Source organism: Hakea prostrata, chromosome 1 (assembly GCF_041222555.1).
Source record: "Hakea prostrata isolate BN-2017 chromosome 1, UWA_Hpros_2, whole genome shotgun sequence".
In the NCBI taxonomy this organism is placed as follows: Eukaryota; Viridiplantae; Streptophyta; class Magnoliopsida; order Proteales; family Proteaceae; genus Hakea; species Hakea prostrata.
In genome coordinates, this window is record NC_142600.1 from 7981423 (window position 1) to 8000685 (window position 19263).

Genomic DNA, 19263 nt, shown 5'->3' on the forward strand with positions numbered 1-19263 from the left:
ATATCATATATCTCGTTGCACCCAATCATAAATCTAATTAAAAACAACTTTTTAGTAACTGGGTCAACCATAATGCCAATGTTATATTCATGTTCATTATATCAAATAGTCTGGGAACAAGCTACATTTCTTGGCTATATCAAACTCCAGAAAACTATTTAAGAATTCACAATTCTGTTGTCTTAACAATGATGGTAAAACAAGATCTGAGTAAGAAACAAATTAACAATGAAAAACTTTTATGTTCCAACTTCTACAATACTTGATTATTCAACCTTAGATTTGCAGAACAACTCAAACGCTAAAATGGTTTAAGTTAGATTTATGAATAATTTGCAATGGAAAAGGGAGTAAAAAAAAAATATATATTTGGAAAGGACATTATCAAGGATATAAGAGGCTGTTATCAGGGCTTCACCTTATAAAAAATAATTCAGACAAAATAGTTTTCATACCATACTGTTCACTATGTTCACAAAATTGTGATTAAGCCTTTCGGTTACACAATTTTGCTCGAGACTATCAAACATAGTGAACAGACCAACTATATCCGAATCTTCCGAGTATTTGGCGAATGGGCCCTTAAGTCATCCAAAGATCCTCATATCACCCATAATACTCTCCTCCCCGATCAGATCTAACAATTTCTTAACTTCAGTCTAAAAAATTCTTGAAGATCTTAGAGATTTAGATTATTCTTTAATTGAATACAAAAACCATATTAAGAGTGGTCATCAACAAATATGATGAAATAATAATTTATACGCAAGGTGGAGGAATAAGGACCACTATCTAGACACCATGACTGAATGGGACAAGAGAAAATCAAATCTTCAAACAAAAACCAAGGAATCATAGCTTTCATTTTCGCACTTAGTTAACCAGACCTTATACTCAATGCAACTTCTACTTACAACAATCATCTTTATTTATAAGGAAGTTTTCACAGTTCCCAAATTGTTAGTCTGACCGGACTCTTAGTCTTTACCTTGAACATTTTTATGAGTATTGATGCTCATAAGAACAAAGTTTCTTCTCAGAAAAAGGTATTGATCTTTATAATTCCAAACTCAGTAGAGAATGCAAAGGGCATTGATGGATAATAGCAAGGGTAATAAAAGAAACATTAGGAATCATGAGTTTTATCTTAAAAAATAATCATCCTGATGAAATAATCCCTAACTCCTCCAAAACCATCACACCTTATGATAAAAAACTCTTACAGAAATATACTTATTTCAACACTAGATGAGACTTAGTATCTTTACGCTACTGCATTCAACAATTTCAAAACGGTGCATTCAGTGGGTAAACAATTCATCAAGTGTTCCTTGATGGACTTCTTAATGGGCAGTAAAAGAACATAACTACTTTTCACCTCTGCAAAAAATCAACTTTTGTCTTCTATACTCTTATGAGTCATATCCATCAGTTACTCAGTAACAAAGAATGTGTGGTTAACAACACATCATCAACAATTTCTTGAAGTTTGACTTTTTAAGAATCTCAATAACAATCATATTGTTATAGACAGAAAATGTGACTAACAGAAGAGCACACATATATCATCATGAAAACACCTTTGGATGAGAATTCATGACATACGGTTGTGATACTCCCTCACTTTATTAGTACTTTAATATGTAACTTATTAGTACATCACTAGAAAGAGCACACATATATCATTATGAAAACACCTTTGGGCAGAATTCATGACATACAGTTGTAATACTCAATCACTTTATTATCACTTTAATATGTAACTTATAAGTACATCACTAGAAAGAGCACACATATATTATCATGAAAACACTTTTTGGCAGAATTCATGACATACAGTTGTGATACTCAATCACTTTATTATCACTTTAATATGTAACTTATAAGTACATCACTAGAAAGAGCACACATATATTATCATGAAAACACTTTTTGGCAGAATTCATGACATATAGTTGTAATACTCCATCACTTTATTAGCACTTTAATATGAAACTTATAAGTACATCGCTTTATTATCACAATGTGGGTAACATATAACTTATAAGTGCATCACTTTAAAGAGTACACATATATCATCATGAAAACACCTTTTGGACAGAATTCATGACATATAGTTGTGATACTCCCTTATACGTCGGCGTCCATGAGAGTATTCCAACCTTCGAAAATTTTACCACCTTTGGGTGTATAAACTTCTTAGATTAATCAACTCCCAACCAAATGTTGTACATGTCTCCCTCTTAATGCTATCACATAATTACCACCTTTGGGCGTATAAAAATGCATTAACATCAAGAGACATCCCATTACTATATATGGCTGACATTCCATAAACCCAACCATGAATGCCACTTTGGCAGTCACTCACAATCAAGCTCATGAAATTCTCATATTGGGATATACTTTATGTTACCTACAAATAATGCTAATACATTGTTTGGAAGAAATCCAGATTACCAAAAGGCAATCGAAGCATGTATAAAATACATCATACATTTAAAATTCCGGATTACCAAAAGGCAATCGAAGCATGTATAAAATACATCATACATTTATATAAAATTCCAAATTACCAAAAGGCAATCGAAGCATGTATAAAATACATCATACATTTAAAATTCCGGATTACCAAAAGGCAATCAAAGCATGTATAAAATACATCATACATTTAAAATTCCGGATTACCAAAAGGCAATCAAAGCATGTATAAAATACATCATACATTTAAAATTCCGGATTACCAAAAGGCAATCGAAAATACAGTTGCATAAAAATCCGGATTACCAGAAGTAATCAAACCCTTTATAAGGCATGCATGATATATATTTTACAATTGTATAATATCATATAAAACATGCTTACAATACAAAGCCATTTGATAAAAAAATCCATATTAAAAAATTCACCCAACGGTGAAATTACATATACAACATAAATATGTCATATCATGTTTCATACATATAAAAGTGGAATTTGGTCATGAAAATAATTCCATTGTGTCCGGAAGGGTCCAAAACATAAATCCCCAAAAGAATGCTTTAAAGTTCCTTACGGTTTGGTCAGAAATAAACAAATACTAAACATATAGTATTCTGGTTTTTTATTTATTTATTAAACTGGTTCAACCAGCAAATAAAAACGGTCTAATAAATCAGAATCTTATTAGGCCGAACCGGACCGAACCGAAATAAGCAATTGAATCAAATCTAAATTGAACCGAATCGAAATCAGCAATTGAATCGAATCAAAATTGAACCAAGAATCTAAATTAGAAATCGATTCGAAATTGAACCGAAAAATCGAAACCAGAAATCGAATTGAACCAAAATTGAACCGGAATCGAAATCATAAATTAAACAGAAATCAGCGAGTTGACTCGCTGAGTCAAAAAACGAGTTTGGTCCAAAATGGTTCAAACAATAAATCCGGTTCGCCCAAGTTAATCCATTCGCTTGGACCGATGACTGGTCAACCGGGTCGACCCGTTTGACCTGACGGGTTCAAAATCGGGTCGCCTTGGCGGGTCATGGGTCGGGTTGACCCGACCCGTTGACTCGGTCAAACTGCCACGTCAGCACCGCACAAATTTAAAAAAAAGATCAAAAAAAATGCTGCTGGATTCCGGCAGCGATTACCGGCGCGTCCGAAGTCCGATGGAGACCCATAATATATCAATTTCTTCGTTTTTCCGAGATCTACGCAGTGGTAGTTTTAGATTTTCAAAATTCTTTCTAGAAAAAAAGTTATTGACAAAAAACCCCACGGTTTTGTTGAAAAAAAAATCAGGAGAACAAATTCACAAGTTTCATAGGTTCCATTCTAGAACCCTAAGTTCATCAGTCAACAATCTTATGGGTTTTTAATCGATTCTATACAGGCTCTGATACCACATGTAAGAATATTTCTATCCAAGATCGCATAGATCGACTAAAAACACCTTAGTATGATAATGACACAAGATGATGATGAGCATACCTTTCTATGGTTCTATTGGAGACGAAGCGCAGCGGAATATCTTCTTTATGTCTCCCACTAGGAACAAACTTGAGGTGGAAGTTGATTCTATGATCAACTTGATGTTGGATCTTCTCCTCTAGACTCCTCCCTATTCACTGGCTTGATGGTATATCCTTTCTGATTAAACAGACGTGATTGTGATTAGGGTTAGAGGAGGGACCTAGCATCCTTTATATAGGCAAATCCGTTAGATCGTCCATCAAGATCTAACGGTCCCTATTAGCCCACACTAGCCAGTCCATATAAGAGTTCTAGTAACTTCATATTACCCTATCAGACCAATAAGAAACCAATTCAAACTGTAACACAATCAAGGAAGCCCAATCTTAAGTGGAATATTCAATTAATATTCTAACAGCACAAGCTCCATCCGTGCTTCCCGTTTGGAAGAGAGAAGTCTTCTTTTTTTGTTAAAGAAGAGAGAAGTCTTCAAAGCAAGGAACCCTCACCCATCGGGTGTGACCTTCTTGCACCGCGAGTTCGACTAAAGATGACTTATGTAAAAATTTTAACCATTTGTAGAAAGGACTGAACCTCCCACTCACTCCTACAACACATAACACAACCAAATTCTCTATCAATGCCTCTGTACATGTTCAATACACTCTGAATCAGCGTTGTATGGTTCTTTTATACAATTCACCCACAACTTTTTCTGTTGCAACTCTTTAGACTTCGTTCTTGATTGTCAGTAAATCCACTCTTCTATCATACTGAGCAATTCGCTTGCTCTACTTTTAAATTAACATGCCAGACAAGGCTCTCAGGTTCCATCTTCTCCCCCAAAATTAAAGAAGTGCATGCATCAGACAGCAGAAAATCTTTCGACTGCTAGATCATCAGCAATCAAGTTCTTATCAGAGAAAAAATAAAAGTCATAAAGATTGAGACACTTATGAGACCCAGAACGTTATAGTCTCCAATAACTTATCTGGGTCTTATTTTCCAGTAGCAAATCAAATATAATTTGCTTCCCCAATTTCCAAACATAGTAGCAGGTGGGCATGAAAATAGTAAAGATTCAAGTGAGGGTCTTTGTTATCCCAAAAAGAGATCTGGGTAGAAAACCCCAGTTCATAATTGACATCCCTACAAGCTCTTGCCCAGAAAAAAGAGGAATCCAGACTAAATCTTATTAATTGGATGCTACATGGTCAGAAACCCAAAATCTCATTGCCAGTACCACGGATCTGACCTAATCCAAACTCAACCCAAAAAGAAGCCCATCAATCCAAAGGCTTTATGCTCTGGGATGGGCTGGGCCTGGACCCTTGTCATCAGGATTTTGCGAGGGTGATTAAAGCTCAACCCACAGATACAAGCCAAAGCCCAAAATTATGATATTCTTGCTGTTTTCCATCGTTAAGTATTTCCATAATTACTAGCTTCTGTAGACTATATTAGGTCTCCAATAAGACTAAGATGACGGGCCAGTGTTTGTACCAGTAGTTCACACAGCTAATGCTTGTATAGGTTGAAGTCAAAAGTCTGAAAATTGGATGGCGGGGGTGCAAGTTTCCCACTAGTGTTTCAGAAAAGTACAATAGTTTTGATTCTCCAAACGTGGTGTCGCATCAATGCTTTTTTCTTTTTTTTACATCACTCCAAACTATTGCCGTAAATGGTGAATCTCAGTGAAAATCTCGGTGAAACTTGGCACCTTGTGATTGATCCATAATTGCTTTTTAATAAGGGTTGCCAAATGGTATTCCATAAACCGTTGATTCTAAGTTGAACAATAAAGACATCAACTCTTTGGGTTCACATTTACACCTTTATTATATTTCAACCCTTCCAGAAGGTGTTGAACCAAGGAAGTAGCTCGCTGATTTCCCACATGATTATTCATTCTTCTAGAATGTGTTATGCGAGAAATAAAAAAAATCAAGAGATACTTGAAATTGATGAAGAACTGAGGGACCCAAACTTTGTTTTCAATGGTAAGTTTTGTTTTGATGCTGGAGGGGCAATCGCAAAGGTCAAATGTGGTGATTTAATAAGTGACCTCTTTGTTTCATTTCACTTCTTGCTTGCTTGGCAAATGGCAAGGCTTGAGCCCTTCTTCATTGACTGTTTCTTGTCAAATATGATAATAAATTACTGCCAAAGATCCTTGTGTTGTCTCTTCTCACTCCATATGTATTAGGTCTCAATCCCAAATGAATTAGTTAACTACTTAATCAGTCTTGGCAATTCGCCTGATGGTGGAAATTCATAAAGAATGTTAAAGAATTCTTGAGCAATGGAGACACTTTTAACTTTCAATCGATGTAGCATTCACGTTTCTATAAATATGATCTATCTCTATTTGTCCAATCAAGCTTATTCAAAAAATATTTAACGGTAAAAATTAAATTTAACCGAAAAAGTTAACAGAGGCGAAATGTTTGATATATTTGCTAAGTAAAAGGGGAGGTAAGTGATATTATCCAAGTAAAAGGGGGTGTAAGTGTTATTTGTCCAAATAAGAAGAGAATTAAGTAATATTTACCCTAATATATATATTAGGGGATGTTGACAAAATTAAATCTGTGACCTCTTCACTAAAAATATTAATTTTATCAATCAAACAACTCTCCAATGCAGTGATTTATTGATTTTCCCCTAAACTTATGTAATCTTTCTTATTTATATACACTGATAAATAAATAATAAATAAATAAATTGACCACTTGAAAAAGGTATTGCGGACAGGAATGGTGGGCTCTTTTTCTTTTTGGTAATAGGAATGGTGGGCTCTTAAAAAAAAAAGAAAAATTGGAGTAAGACACAAACGGTGGGCCCGAGAGAACGGGCAACACGAGTTCATGTGGATTCGAATTTAATTAGTTGAAAATCCGGAATGACGGCCCAGCGTAGTCAAATCTGCCGTCGACACACGGTGTGAAGATGTCGCACACGACCACCAGTCACCAGTCACCAGATGCTCTGAAAGTTCGAATTCAAATCCAAGATTCACGCTCATCTCTCGTTAATCCAACAAACAATCCACTACAAATATCGGATAAGATTGGTTATGTCATATAAAAATATCGGATGCTACCAACCAATTATCGGGCATAATTGTAAATCACAATAGATGGATGGATAATTATTTATTAGAGTTAGGAGTTAGGACCACACGTAATATATTGTATTAAAAAAATCAAATATTAGTTTAACGTAAAAAAATCCATATAATATCAAGTCCAAACGAATTTCCTGCACCCGCTCCTAGTTTCCTGTTTTCATATATTTTATCTCCTTATCATCTATTCTTTTTCTCCCTTTAAGACTATCGATTCCTTGTGTCTTCCGCTGCTCATCTTTCTGTTCTTTATTCTTCAAATTCCCCAGTTTCTGCTGAGACTCTTCTTCAATTGATCTTCTCCATGGTTAGTTTCAACACCTCCCGAAACCCTGCGTTCGTTTCGTACTTCTTTTTGTGTGACTAATCTAATTTTGTTCTGCCTTTTTCTCTTCCTCTTCTTGGATTTACAGGCACTTGAGATGGAAGATGTCAAATTCGAAGAGGTTGGTTTATTTTGTTTCATTACAAGTAACAGTAATATGTTCAACCACGCTGTAGGATTCATGGGTCTTTTTTCTGTTCTTCTTTCTGATCAACGAATGGTAATTGATTGGTTTACTCTACTTCTTCTTCAACATTATTGCAGGAATTTATAATAAACGCCAGAGGACTCCAACTTTATACGTGCAGATGGCTTCCTGCAAATACAGAACCAAAAGCCTTGATCTTTCTCTGCCATGGTACGTCCTTGATCATCACCAACGGTTGTTCCACAATTACTCTGTTTTTCCATAATTTAGTTCTAATTCATTCTCCATTGTTTCTACTCATGATCACAGGTTATGCTGTGGAGTGCAGCGTCACTATGAAAGGTAAATGGAATAGTCAACTACGACCCATTCTATCGGATTTGAAATAGTTAATCGTTATCCAACTTGTGACAGCTTGTATACTTGCTTCAAACTCTAATCTGTAACAGCTCTTGAGTTGTGTAATTCACTCTTTAATCACCAAAAAAGTAGTCAAATGGGTTTTTGATTCTCTAATGCAGGAACTGGAATTCGGCTTGCAAGGGAAGGTTTTGCTGTATATGGAATTGATTATGAGGGCCATGGGAAATCAAAAGGGTTGAAAACCTATGTCAATTGCTTTGATGATCTTGTAGATGACTGTTGTAACCATTTTACAAGCATAAGTGGTCAGAATAAATTTTTTTCTCCTTCAACTTCTGTTACTGAAGTCGATGTTTTACGTTATTATAAACTAAACAAAGGAGAGACTCTTTCTTGATTTCCTATTACAGAGAAAACAGAGAACAAAGGAAAATTGAGGTTCCTAATGGGAGAATCAATGGGTGGAGCAGTGGTTCTTCTCTTACACCGAAAGAAGCCAGACTATTGGGACGGTGCAGTCTTGGTTGCTCCGATGTGTAAGGTATTCTTCAATCTAACTGCATCTCCTTTTTGTGTTTCATCTTTGAAGCTTCTCTTAATTCCTTTTTTCATTCTGGGTTTTCTTTGACTGTGAGTACAGATAGCAGATGATATGAGACCTCCTCAGTTGGTTATTAAAGTATTGTCTAGCCTTTCTAAGATCATTCCTACATGGAAACTAATCCCAAACAGAGATCTAATCGATGTCGCCATTAAAGAACAAGAAAAGAGAGATGAGGTAATGAAGTCTCTCTCTCTAGTATGGCTCTGTTTACACTTTGTTTAATGAAGTTATCTGTAATTAACCAAATTTAATGGAACTAGTAGTTTGGTTTTTCAATAGTTTGTTAACTTCTTCCATCAGGTTCGCTTAAACCCATTGTGTTACAAAGGAAGGCCACGCCTGAAAACTGGCTTCGAGCTTCTCAGGGTCAGCTTAGACTTGGAACAAAACCTTGACCAGGTTAGTTAGTTTTACACTTTCAATCTTTATTATCTTTACATTTTATTTCCTCTCTTGATTTAACATATCATTTAGTAATCATATTTAATTATCAGATGACAACTATCATATATTTTCTTTATACAATATCATATTAAATTAATCTTTATTTTGAAATCAAATATAAAGTCAATGATGGATATAAAAGTATAGGTGCTATCATATCAATAATAAAATATTGGAATAATTACTGTTGTCCCCTGTAGTTTGATTTTATTACTAATAAAACCCTATTCTTTACGAAATTACTGTTGCCCCCTTCCTTATAACGGTGTTAAGTTGCCGTTAAGTTTGAATATGTAATGTCTAATTTGCCCTTCATTAAAATTAAGAAATCAAAAGACGATTCTACCCCATTTATAAAACCAGACTAAATGTCAATTTTACCCTAAACTTCATTTATTTTGAATTAATGAAATGGGCAAAATCCAAATCCAGTTTGGTTTCCCACCTTCACAAAACTTCAACTATTTTGAATTAAAGAAATGAGCAAAATCTAAATCCGATTTGGTTTCTCACCTTCACTAAACTTCATTTATTTTGAATTAAATAAATGAACAAAATCCAAATCCAATTTGGTTTTCCACCCTCATTAAACTTCATTTATTTTGAAAATTTTGGTGATATTCAGTTTCCAATTTGAGTTGAATTCGATTTTCCTTCCTTTTCAGTTTCTATTTGAGTTTTATTCAATCATTCTTTATTTATTTAGTTTTTTTTGTTTTTTAAAATTTTTATTAAAGAATAAAACGGATTATAGTTTTTTTTTCCACAGTTAATTAAGGGTACTACTGTAACTTGACAAAAGGGTAAATAAGTAAAGGGAAAAGTATAAGGGTATTTTGGGGTTTTTGAGAAAATATAAAGATGCCACATCATCATTTAACTAACGGAACTTAACGGTAGGGGGGCAATAGTAATTATAGACAAAGTTGAAGGTTGGATTAGTAATTTTGAAAAGTACAGGGATACAGTAGTAATAAAATTAAAGTATAGAGGGCCAATAGTAATTATCCCTAAAATATTTTATATCAATGATATTGGTCATTATTTTCTTGCTCAAATTATGTCTTTGTCACTTACTAGTCTTACTTTGAAAACTCCACATTTATACACCAATCAAAAGTCTGATTCTGAATTTTGAGACCTCTAATTATAAATGCAAATCTCATTTATATCCTTTTCCACTCCCTATGATCATGATCATCTTCATATTTTTTTCATTGTTTAATTTTCTACTTTGACATCATGGGGGCATTTGCCCTTTAATTATTACATGCTTATCTGAATGTAAATATGCGGTACAGGTATCGTTGCCATTTATAATAGTGCACGGAGGTGATGACAAAGTGACAGATCCATCCGTAAGTAAATTACTATGTGAATCTGCTGCAAGTAAAGATAAGACCCTCAAATTGTATCCAGGGATGTGGCATGCCTTAACATCTGGTGAAACTGTTGAAAATGTCAATCTCGTCTTCTCTGATATTATTAAATGGTTGAATCATAGATTGGCTCATGAGACGACGATTTCCTGGGAAACAGAACAGAAGAGTAGATTTGATGAACCTCATGAAAGCACTTTCCATGACAAGAATGTACTTGTAGACCCCTAGATCCACCTATATTTCTCTTGTCCACCTCTATTTCTCTTCTTGTTTGAAGCATATAGAATTTTGCAACCCATGCTGAAGATATTGTGTAATTTGTCATGTAACTAGAAATTGTGAAATTGAATATTATGAACCCATATAGAAATTAAGAGTGTTTAATTGACATCTTTTTTTCAATAAGATGTTCATTGTAGGTGAAGACAACCTAGTCACTAGCTGCAAGCAAGAAACACTTTACGTACCTGTAAATTTTCCTTTAGGGTCTTTCGTTACATGAATCTAGAGATTTTAATGAGAGATTTATACCCGTTTGGTTGTGAAGATCCCTAGATTCATGAAATCTAGAGATTCATCTTTTTACACTAAATAAGTAAATTTGTAGATTTATGTGTATGGGGTGAAATCCAAAACGATTTCACTCTTACTATAAAAGTACTAAACATTTGCACATTCATAAAAATTACGTCAACCAAACATTTTTCAGGATGAATTCATAAATTTCATTCCATAGATTTAGGTTAACAAAATTGTTAATTTTATGAATTATGACCGATTTGAAATAGAATCTTAATGAACTTTGTTGTATTTAAAAGCAATTTGAATGTTTTGTAAAAGCCCATAGTATTTTTCGGTATAAATAGGCCCATAATATTGGGTTGGGCTTTAATAGAAAGAATCATATGTATTCCGGTTTAGGGCTCGATCCATTATACAAGTTTTTTTTTTTTTTTTTTTTGTTTGGTAAACGGTCCACTATTTTAGTTTGAGATGGTGATCAATACTAATAAGTGTTACATCTTCCTTGTAGAAATGGCACGTAGAATACCAATTCATATACTTTTTCCACTTACACCTGATGGTGGTTGACTAGTTGGTGACTTGGTGCATATAAATTCATAGCAGTGGAGCCCACCCTTCTCATTATCTCTAAATTATCAGGATAATCATGACATCACATTACAAAATTTTGAAGTAGATAACCAGTTAATATTCATAAACTCTCTCTGTATGTTTTTTTTTTTTAGGTGAGAAACTAAGGAGACAAGGAGAGGAAGATTGAAAAGAACCATATACATGGATACATTGAAAATATCTGACTATAGAGCAAACCCCCACATTCACCTAACATTAGAAAATGGTAGGAGGAGAGAGTGAGAGAGTGACAGAGAGGCCGTGAGAGGGTTGGTCAGCCCAGAAAGCTAAGGAATCGTGACTCCTTTGGGCAGTTTCGGTGCTGTTCTTTGAAAGATGGGGTTAGGGAAAAGAAGGAATCGGATTCAATAAGATTGGGGAGTGACAAGTAAAGAAAACAAAAGGTATATATATACATATGTAAAATTATACGTACCTCAAATATAAAATCAACTCAAATATATATATGTAAAAGGTATCAAGGGTCCTCAAGTTCTTGTGAGAGGAAAATCAACTCGCGCGCAAACATTGAGACAGTACTATTGAGATTCAGGACATTGATCATAGTCTCGAATAACTCACTCCTCTGGATATTATTTCCTTTTAGCAAATCAAATATAACTTGGACCTAGCTATTGTCATCAGGAGTTTAGCGACCCAAAATGATGTATTACAAACACACCCCTTAGAAGGGAACATACCATGACAGTTTTCTGCCATTCCCTCATATCAATACTCAAATTCTTTAGTTTGGTTTCCCTTGACATTTTAAAGCTTTGTTTGTATTTTTTTTTTTCAAAATTTTTTTCTGATATCCTTTCTGTTTATTATCATTAAGCATTTCATAACTATAAATATGACAAGACTAATTATATATCTATTATTTATTGAATAAATATATATAAAAGTTGTGGTTGATCATAATTGCTTTTCAATAATAGGGGTTGCGAAATGGTATTCTTGAGATAGCAAGTGGTTCTAAGTAGAAAAATACATAGAAATCAACTAAAGTACTCTTTATATTTCCCACCTTGGGTTCACATCTGTGCCGGCCTTTATATTTCCACCCTTCCAGAAGGTGGGTGGTGTTGTATCAATAAAGTAGCTCGCTGATTTGGCACATGATATTCATTCTTTCTAGAAGATCTTATATGCGGAAAAGAAAAGAAAATTTGATGGATATTGTGTATTTATTTATTTATGATAAGATAGCGAAGGATACTTGAAATTGATAAAGGCCCGAGTGATCCAAAGTATTGTTCAATCGATAATAAGTTTCGTTTAAGCTTCTTTGACGCTGGAGGCTGGGCCATTGGTTTCACTCTTTATTTATCAAGTCTTTTTTTTTTTTTTTTTGGTAACCATATTTATCAAGTCTCAATCCAAATGAATCGAGTAATAGAGTTTCTAAGAAATACTCCAAGATGATAGATGCGAGCATTTTTATTTTTTTTTTATTTCTTTTTGTTAGGAAAAAATTATGAGAGAATAGTAATTGCATTGAATGAATTGATCACATATACAGATTTACGTCACGCTACCGGATTTTTATTTGCGGTAGCCGCTGCTGCCAGCAGCTAGCGGTTGCGATTGCGCCACGTCCACAAGTATAAATCCAACGGTTGTGAATAAAAGTCCGGGGATGTAGGTGTAAATATGAACTTTTTATTTTACGAAACGTTAACTGAGCTTTTGAAAATTACATTTACAACTCCTTGTGTTCACCGACTGAGATGAAGAGATCGGTTACGGGCACTCAAGCTTTGCTTGAGATCAGCAAATCCAGTTTTAAAAGCTCTACAAATCCAGTTTTAAAGGCTTTACAGTCATATACATCAAAAAATTGATTTTCCGGCGACTTCAACAGCCTTAGCTATCCCTGACCCAGCCACACCAAAGCCTTACCATTCATCCCTGAAAAGTCATGTCTCTTTCGCAATCTCATCCGTGAGCTGTGGCTTCCGAGCAAAATCCAGCAAGCAGCATGTCTCCTCCGCCGACACCTCCGATTGCCCCGAGTATAAATGGAAGACGATGTCTCACAAACTCCTCTTGGTGCCAATTCGAAAAATAAGAAGAGGAAGAAAAAGAAGAAATGCAAACCTAGGGTTCGGATCAGCACCTCTTCCGGCGATAGCAGTTAGTTCAGCAGCGAAGGTGGCGAAGAGGATGACCTTCTTCTGTAAATCTCCGAGCAATCAACTCGTTTTAGTTGCTCCATGAGATCTGAAAAAGCACAATTCCATAGAGGATGAAATTTGAACCATGCGCACCTTTACCTTATTGTTTCTTTAAATTTTATTTGGCTCTTATTAATTAATGAACGAATGCTTCTTGGTTAGTCTCTTGTCAATCAATGTTTCCTAGGAAGAACAAGTTTTGAACCTGGAACTTGCAGACGGTACAATCGTGATGCTTAATGGATTGGAGATTTAGGGTTTTTAATAACAATTATTCTGGTGAGAAAAAACGTTTAAGATTCTTCAATTTTTCAATATTTTTCTCCTAAAAACCAAGTGGAACATGAGGAAAGGAAGATAGGAAGAAGACAGTAGGGGAATCGAAAAAGCCCTAAATGGAGTTGGGAGTTCATTTCAGTCGATGAACACAGGGAGTTGTCAATGTAAAAATGTAAATTTTAAAAGATCAGTTCACGTTTTGTAAAATAAAAAGTTCCTATTTACACCTACATCCCGAGGCTTTTATTTACAACCATTGGATTTATACTTATGGACGTGGCGCAATCGCAGCTGCTAGCTGCGGCAAAATAAAAATCCCACTCTACAAAGAGACATCGTACTTTCAGTTTCAATCTTTGGAGATTTTCTCTTAACAATGACACATTGACATAATTATATATATATATATATATATTCCGGGGCAGTTGGTACATTGATTACTTGGATTGGTGATGGTTATGTTTGTAGTTGATTAATTCATGGTTAACCGATCGTTTGATATTAAAAACGAAGGAGGGAGTTCACAAGATATGGAGAGAGTTATTTTGGTCATTAAATAATCTGAGTCATATTTTGGTACCTTCAAGTTTGAAAATTTAACCGTATTGGTTGCTTTAAGACTTAAATGTAACTTAATAAACTGAAAGGACCTAATATGAGTTCATGCTCTACTAAGAGGATCCACGCATAAAAACTCTATTATCTAACTTCTATATATTTAGTGGTGGAATTTACGTGCAATAGATGCTCATGTGGTAACAAATAAAAGTTCCATTAGTTTTAATATTTGGTCGGATCATTTTTCATCTCGACCTTGAGGTTCGGTTTAAGTTATTTTAGTCACAATATAGGGCATTTTAGTTACAAGAGTGGCAATTGTCATCAATTGATCATTATTGGATACACAGGGAAGGGAGGAAATGACAAAGAGTTATTTTATTTGGACAAAAAATGACTTGGACCAAGCCACAATGAGTCCAAATAAAAAATATCCTTTTATCCACTCTTAGACCTACAAGTAGACTTGTTAATAGATATTCGAAGTTTGCCTCGGTATTTGTTTAAGGATGTTCGTATCCGAAAAATTTTTTTACCAAAAAATATTCGTATCCGTTTGTTAAATAACCGGATTCGGATGATTGCTTATCAGATCGAATAATATCCAAATAGAGTAAAATATTCAACATATTTTTCTCTGAAATGGATGATAATCAAATTCGGAAATCGATAATCGGAAATAAAAAATTATCCGGTTAGAGTGAAGTATTAAACATTTTTTTCTCAAAAAATGACTGATAATTGGATTTAGATACCGGTAATTAGTAATCGGAAAGTGTAAATCGAAAATAAAAGATAAAAAAATGACAATCGCTAATTAATAATCGGATAACATTCGGATGCCTTCTCTAAATTTATGTGGAATTAGGTTTTAAATAACGGTTTTGTTAATCAAATTCAGATTCAGATACTAATATATCCGAGCCGAATCCGATTCGTTTACTGGCCTACCTGTGAGGATGAGGTCGTAACTAATTAGATTAATGATTTTTGCCGAAAGTTACCCTTTCCCTTTATTTATCTATTTTTTTCTTCCGGTAACGAAAATAAATAAATAAAGATTCGTACAGGGATGGTGGGCCCGAGGAAACAGGCCCACGAGTTTATGAGGATTCGAAGTTAGTAATTTGAAGATCTGAAATGACGGCCCAGCGTTGTCAAATCTGCCGTCGCCATATCGACGATACAACGTGGTTTGGCCAAACAGAAAAAAAAAAAAGAAAAAACGATACAATATAGCAGATATGGCAGACACGACCCACGCTCTGTGGATTCGAATTCAAAGATTCACGGCCATCGATCTCTCACTAATCATTTGTTCAAAAAAAAAAAAAAAAAAAAAACTCTCACTAATCCAACAAACAAAGCCACTCAAATATCGGATAACATCGGTTCTATCATCCAAAGTATGGGATGAATATCAATCAATCCAAATCAGGCGATCTTCACAATGACAAATTTCATGGAAAAAAAAAAAAAAAAGAGTCCGGATCACTTCTTCGTCCAAATTCAATGATTACATATTGTATGGTGTCATGTAGAATCCATATGAATTTACACTCCTAAATTATTTTATTATTTTCAAACATGAATCTTATGCAAAATGTGGGTGAAAAAATGTTAGAGATGCACCTAATGCTGCCCAAACGACGAGGTGATCTCAATTCAATTGTAAAGCACGATGATAACCTTCGCCAGATATAGGGACTGGCTGATTGTTTTTACCTAATCTACCATGTTAAGGCTCTCTCATTACTAATTGTAGTCAACAATCAATATCAAGCTCGTTCGTATCGTTCCAATCAATTTAGAGTCTACAAGATTGGATGTTTGACAAATGTATTCAATCTAAAAATAAAATCTTCCTTCTTAATTAAGAAAATTTTGAAATTTTAAGAAACTAAATCTTATCTCTCATTTTCTCAAAAAAAGAATTTGTTTTTTTTAAATAACCCAGCTCACGTCTCAATCCCTTCCCTCGTCTCGTGTTATATATATATAAGATCAAGTCGAAACGAATTTCCTGCACCCAATCACAGTTTCCTGCTTTCATATATTTTATTTCCCTATCATCTGTAATCTATTCTTTTTCTCTCTTTAAGACTTTCTACTCTTTGGGTCTTTCACAGCTCACCTTTCTTTTCTTTATTCATCCAAACCTCCTGTTTCTGAGACGACTTCTCTTCATTTTTCCTCTCCATGGTTAGTTTCCAAACCCTCCTCAAACCCTGGGTTCGTTTTCTACTTCTTTTTGTGTGACTAATCGAATCTTTGTTCTGCCTTTTCTCTTCTTATTCTTGGATTTCACAGGCGCTTGAGATGGAAGATGTCAAATTTGAAGAGGTTGGTTGATTTTGTTTCATTACAAGTAGCAGTAATATTCCACCACGCTGTAGGATTCATGGGTCTTTTTGATCAGTCAATGGTAATTGATTGGTTTGGTCTTCTTCTTCATCATTACTGCAGGAATTCATAACAAACGCTAGAGGATTAGAACTTTACACGTGTAGATGGCTTCCTGCAAATACAAAACCAAAAGCCTTGATCTTTCTCTGTCATGGTTGCGTCCTTGAACACCTACTGTTGATCAAAAACTACTCTGGTTTTTTTTTTTCATAATTTAGTTCTAATTCGTCTGCCATTGTCTCTCCTCATGATCACAGGTTATGCCATGGAATGCAGCGTCTCTATGAAAGGTAAATCTGTCGTTATCCAATTTGTAACGACGCCGAGTTGTATGCTTGGCTTCAAACTTTGATCTGTAACAGCTCTTAGAGTTGTATAGTTCACTCGTCAATAATTTAAAAAAAAAAAAAAAAAAAAAGTCAAATGGGTTTTTGATTCTCTAATGCAGGAACTGGAATTCGGCTCGCAACGGAAGGTTTTGCTGTATATGGAATTGATTATGAGGGCCATGGGAAATCAAAAGGGTTGGAGGCCTATGTCAATTGCTTTGATGATCTTGTAGATGACTGTTGTAACCATTTTACAAGCATAAGTGGTCAGAATAAATTTTTTCTCCTTCAAATTCTGTTACTGAAGTCAATGTTTTACGTTATTATATATAAACTAAACAAAGGAAAGAGTCTTTCTTGCTTGCTTTCTCATTGCAGAGAAAACAGAGAACGAAGGAAAATTGAGATTCCTAATGGGAGAATCAATGGGTGGAGCAGTGGTTCTTCTCTTACACCGAAAGAAGCCAAACTACTGGGATGGTGCAGTCTTGGTTGCTCCCATGTGTAAGGTATTCTTCAATCTCACTGCATTTCCTTTGTGTTGTATCTTTGAAGCTTCTCTTAATTCCTTTTTTTCATTCTGGGTTTTCTTTCACTGTGAGTACAGATAGCAGATGATATGAGACCTCCTCGGTTGGTTATTAAAGCATTCTCTAACCTTTCTAAGATCATTCCTACATGGAAACTAGTCCCAACCAAAGATATAATCAATCTCGCCATTAAAGAACAAGAAAAGAGAGATGAGGTAATAAAATCTCTCATTTTTTCTTCCCCCCAACCCCTTTTATGGCTCTATTTATACTTGTTTAGGGAACTAATCTGTTATTAACCAATTTAATGGGATTAGTAATTTGGTTTTTTAATAGTCTGTTAACTCCTCCTTATCAGGTTCGGTTAAACCCATTGTGTTACAAAGGAAGGCCACGCCTGAAAACTGGCTTTGAGCTTCTCAGGGTCAGCTTAGACTTGGAACAAAACCTTAACCAGGTTAGTTAGTTATCAGATTTCATTATCAGATGACAGCTATCGTAAATACCTTTATATATTAAATTAATCTTTGCTTTGAAATCAAATATAAAGTCACGGATGGATACAAAAGTGTAGGTGATATCATATCAATAACAAAATATATAATATGAATCCCAATGATAGTGGTCATATTTTTCTTTCTCAAATTATGTCTTTGTCACTTACTAGTCTTACTTTGACAACTCTAGATTTAAAAAGACCAATCTCAAGTCTGATTCGAAAATTTTGAGATCGTTAATTATAATGCAAATCTCATTTATATTCTTTTCTAGTCCCTCTCATAAAATATAATTTATTTATGATCATGATTATCTTCATATTTTTTCATTGTTTAATTTTCTATTTGAGAGGAGGCATTTGTTTTTTAATTATTACATGCTTACGTGAATATAAATATGCGGCACAGGTGTCATTACCATTTATAATAGTGCACGGAGGAGATGACAGAGTGACAGATCCATCCGTAAGTAAATTACTATATGAATCTGCCGCAAGTAAAGATAAGACTTTCAAGTTGTATCCAGGAATGTGGCATGCCTTAACATCTGGTGAACCCGTTGATAACATCAATCTCGTCTTCTCTGATATTATTAAATGGCTGGATCAAAGAACGACACCTGAGACGACAACCTCCTGGGAAACAGAACAGAAGAATAAATTTGATGAACCTCATGACAGTAGCCATGACAAGAATATACTTGTAAACCCCTAGATCCACAAATATTTTTTATTCTTGTTTGAAACATATAAATTTAGCAAAGTAATAAAATCTTCCATTACACATGGTGAAGATATTCTCTTTGCTCTGTAATCTGTCATGTAATGTGAATTTGTTGAAATTGAATATTATGAAGAAAAAAAAATCTGTGTTTGGGACCTTTTTGGTTGGAATGTTTACTGTGCGTGAAGACAACCTGGTCTCTGGCTGCAAGCAAGCAACACTTTGCCTTTATATTTTCATTTTAATAAACTTATTATTATTTTATTCAAAA

At 34.5% G+C, this 19263-nt stretch overlaps 2 protein-coding genes across 2 annotated transcripts; both read left to right on the forward strand.

Moving 5' to 3' along the window:
* The first annotated feature begins 7239 nt into the window (after nt 1-7239).
* On the forward strand, nt 7240-10856 carry LOC149027148 (caffeoylshikimate esterase-like). The gene is made up of 9 exons (XM_089159708.1): nt 7240-7394; nt 7501-7533; nt 7677-7770; nt 7870-7902; nt 8082-8228; nt 8334-8464; nt 8564-8701; nt 8828-8926; nt 10273-10856. Exons 1-9 carry the CDS (start codon nt 7392-7394, stop codon nt 10579-10581), a joined length of 987 nt encoding a protein of 328 aa, XP_089015834.1. The 5' UTR covers nt 7240-7391; the 3' UTR covers nt 10582-10856.
* A 5689-nt stretch (nt 10857-16545) lies between these two features.
* LOC149027149 (caffeoylshikimate esterase-like) lies at nt 16546-19141 on the forward strand. Its single transcript, XM_089146474.1, has 9 exons — nt 16546-16709; nt 16818-16850; nt 16974-17067; nt 17171-17203; nt 17362-17508; nt 17621-17751; nt 17850-17987; nt 18131-18229; nt 18678-19141. The coding sequence occupies exons 1-9, from the start codon at nt 16707-16709 to the stop codon at nt 18981-18983; spliced, it is 984 nt and encodes a 327-aa protein (XP_089002600.1). The 5' UTR covers nt 16546-16706; the 3' UTR covers nt 18984-19141.
* The last annotated feature ends 122 nt before the right edge of the window (nt 19142-19263 follow it).

Bases quoted from the DNA above. Each gene is read 5' to 3' on its own strand.
- LOC149027149 (XM_089146474.1), top strand. The intron at 17,509-17,620 runs GTCAGAATAAAT...TTCTCATTGCAG, and splicing joins CCATTTTACAAGCATAAGTG to AGAAAACAGAGAACGAAGGA. The intron at 18,230-18,677 runs GTTAGTTAGTTA...TATGCGGCACAG, and splicing joins TGGAACAAAACCTTAACCAG to GTGTCATTACCATTTATAAT.
- LOC149027148 (XM_089159708.1), top strand. The intron at 7,534-7,676 runs GTTGGTTTATTT...ACATTATTGCAG, and splicing joins AAGATGTCAAATTCGAAGAG to GAATTTATAATAAACGCCAG. The intron at 8,229-8,333 runs GTCAGAATAAAT...TTCCTATTACAG, and splicing joins CCATTTTACAAGCATAAGTG to AGAAAACAGAGAACAAAGGA.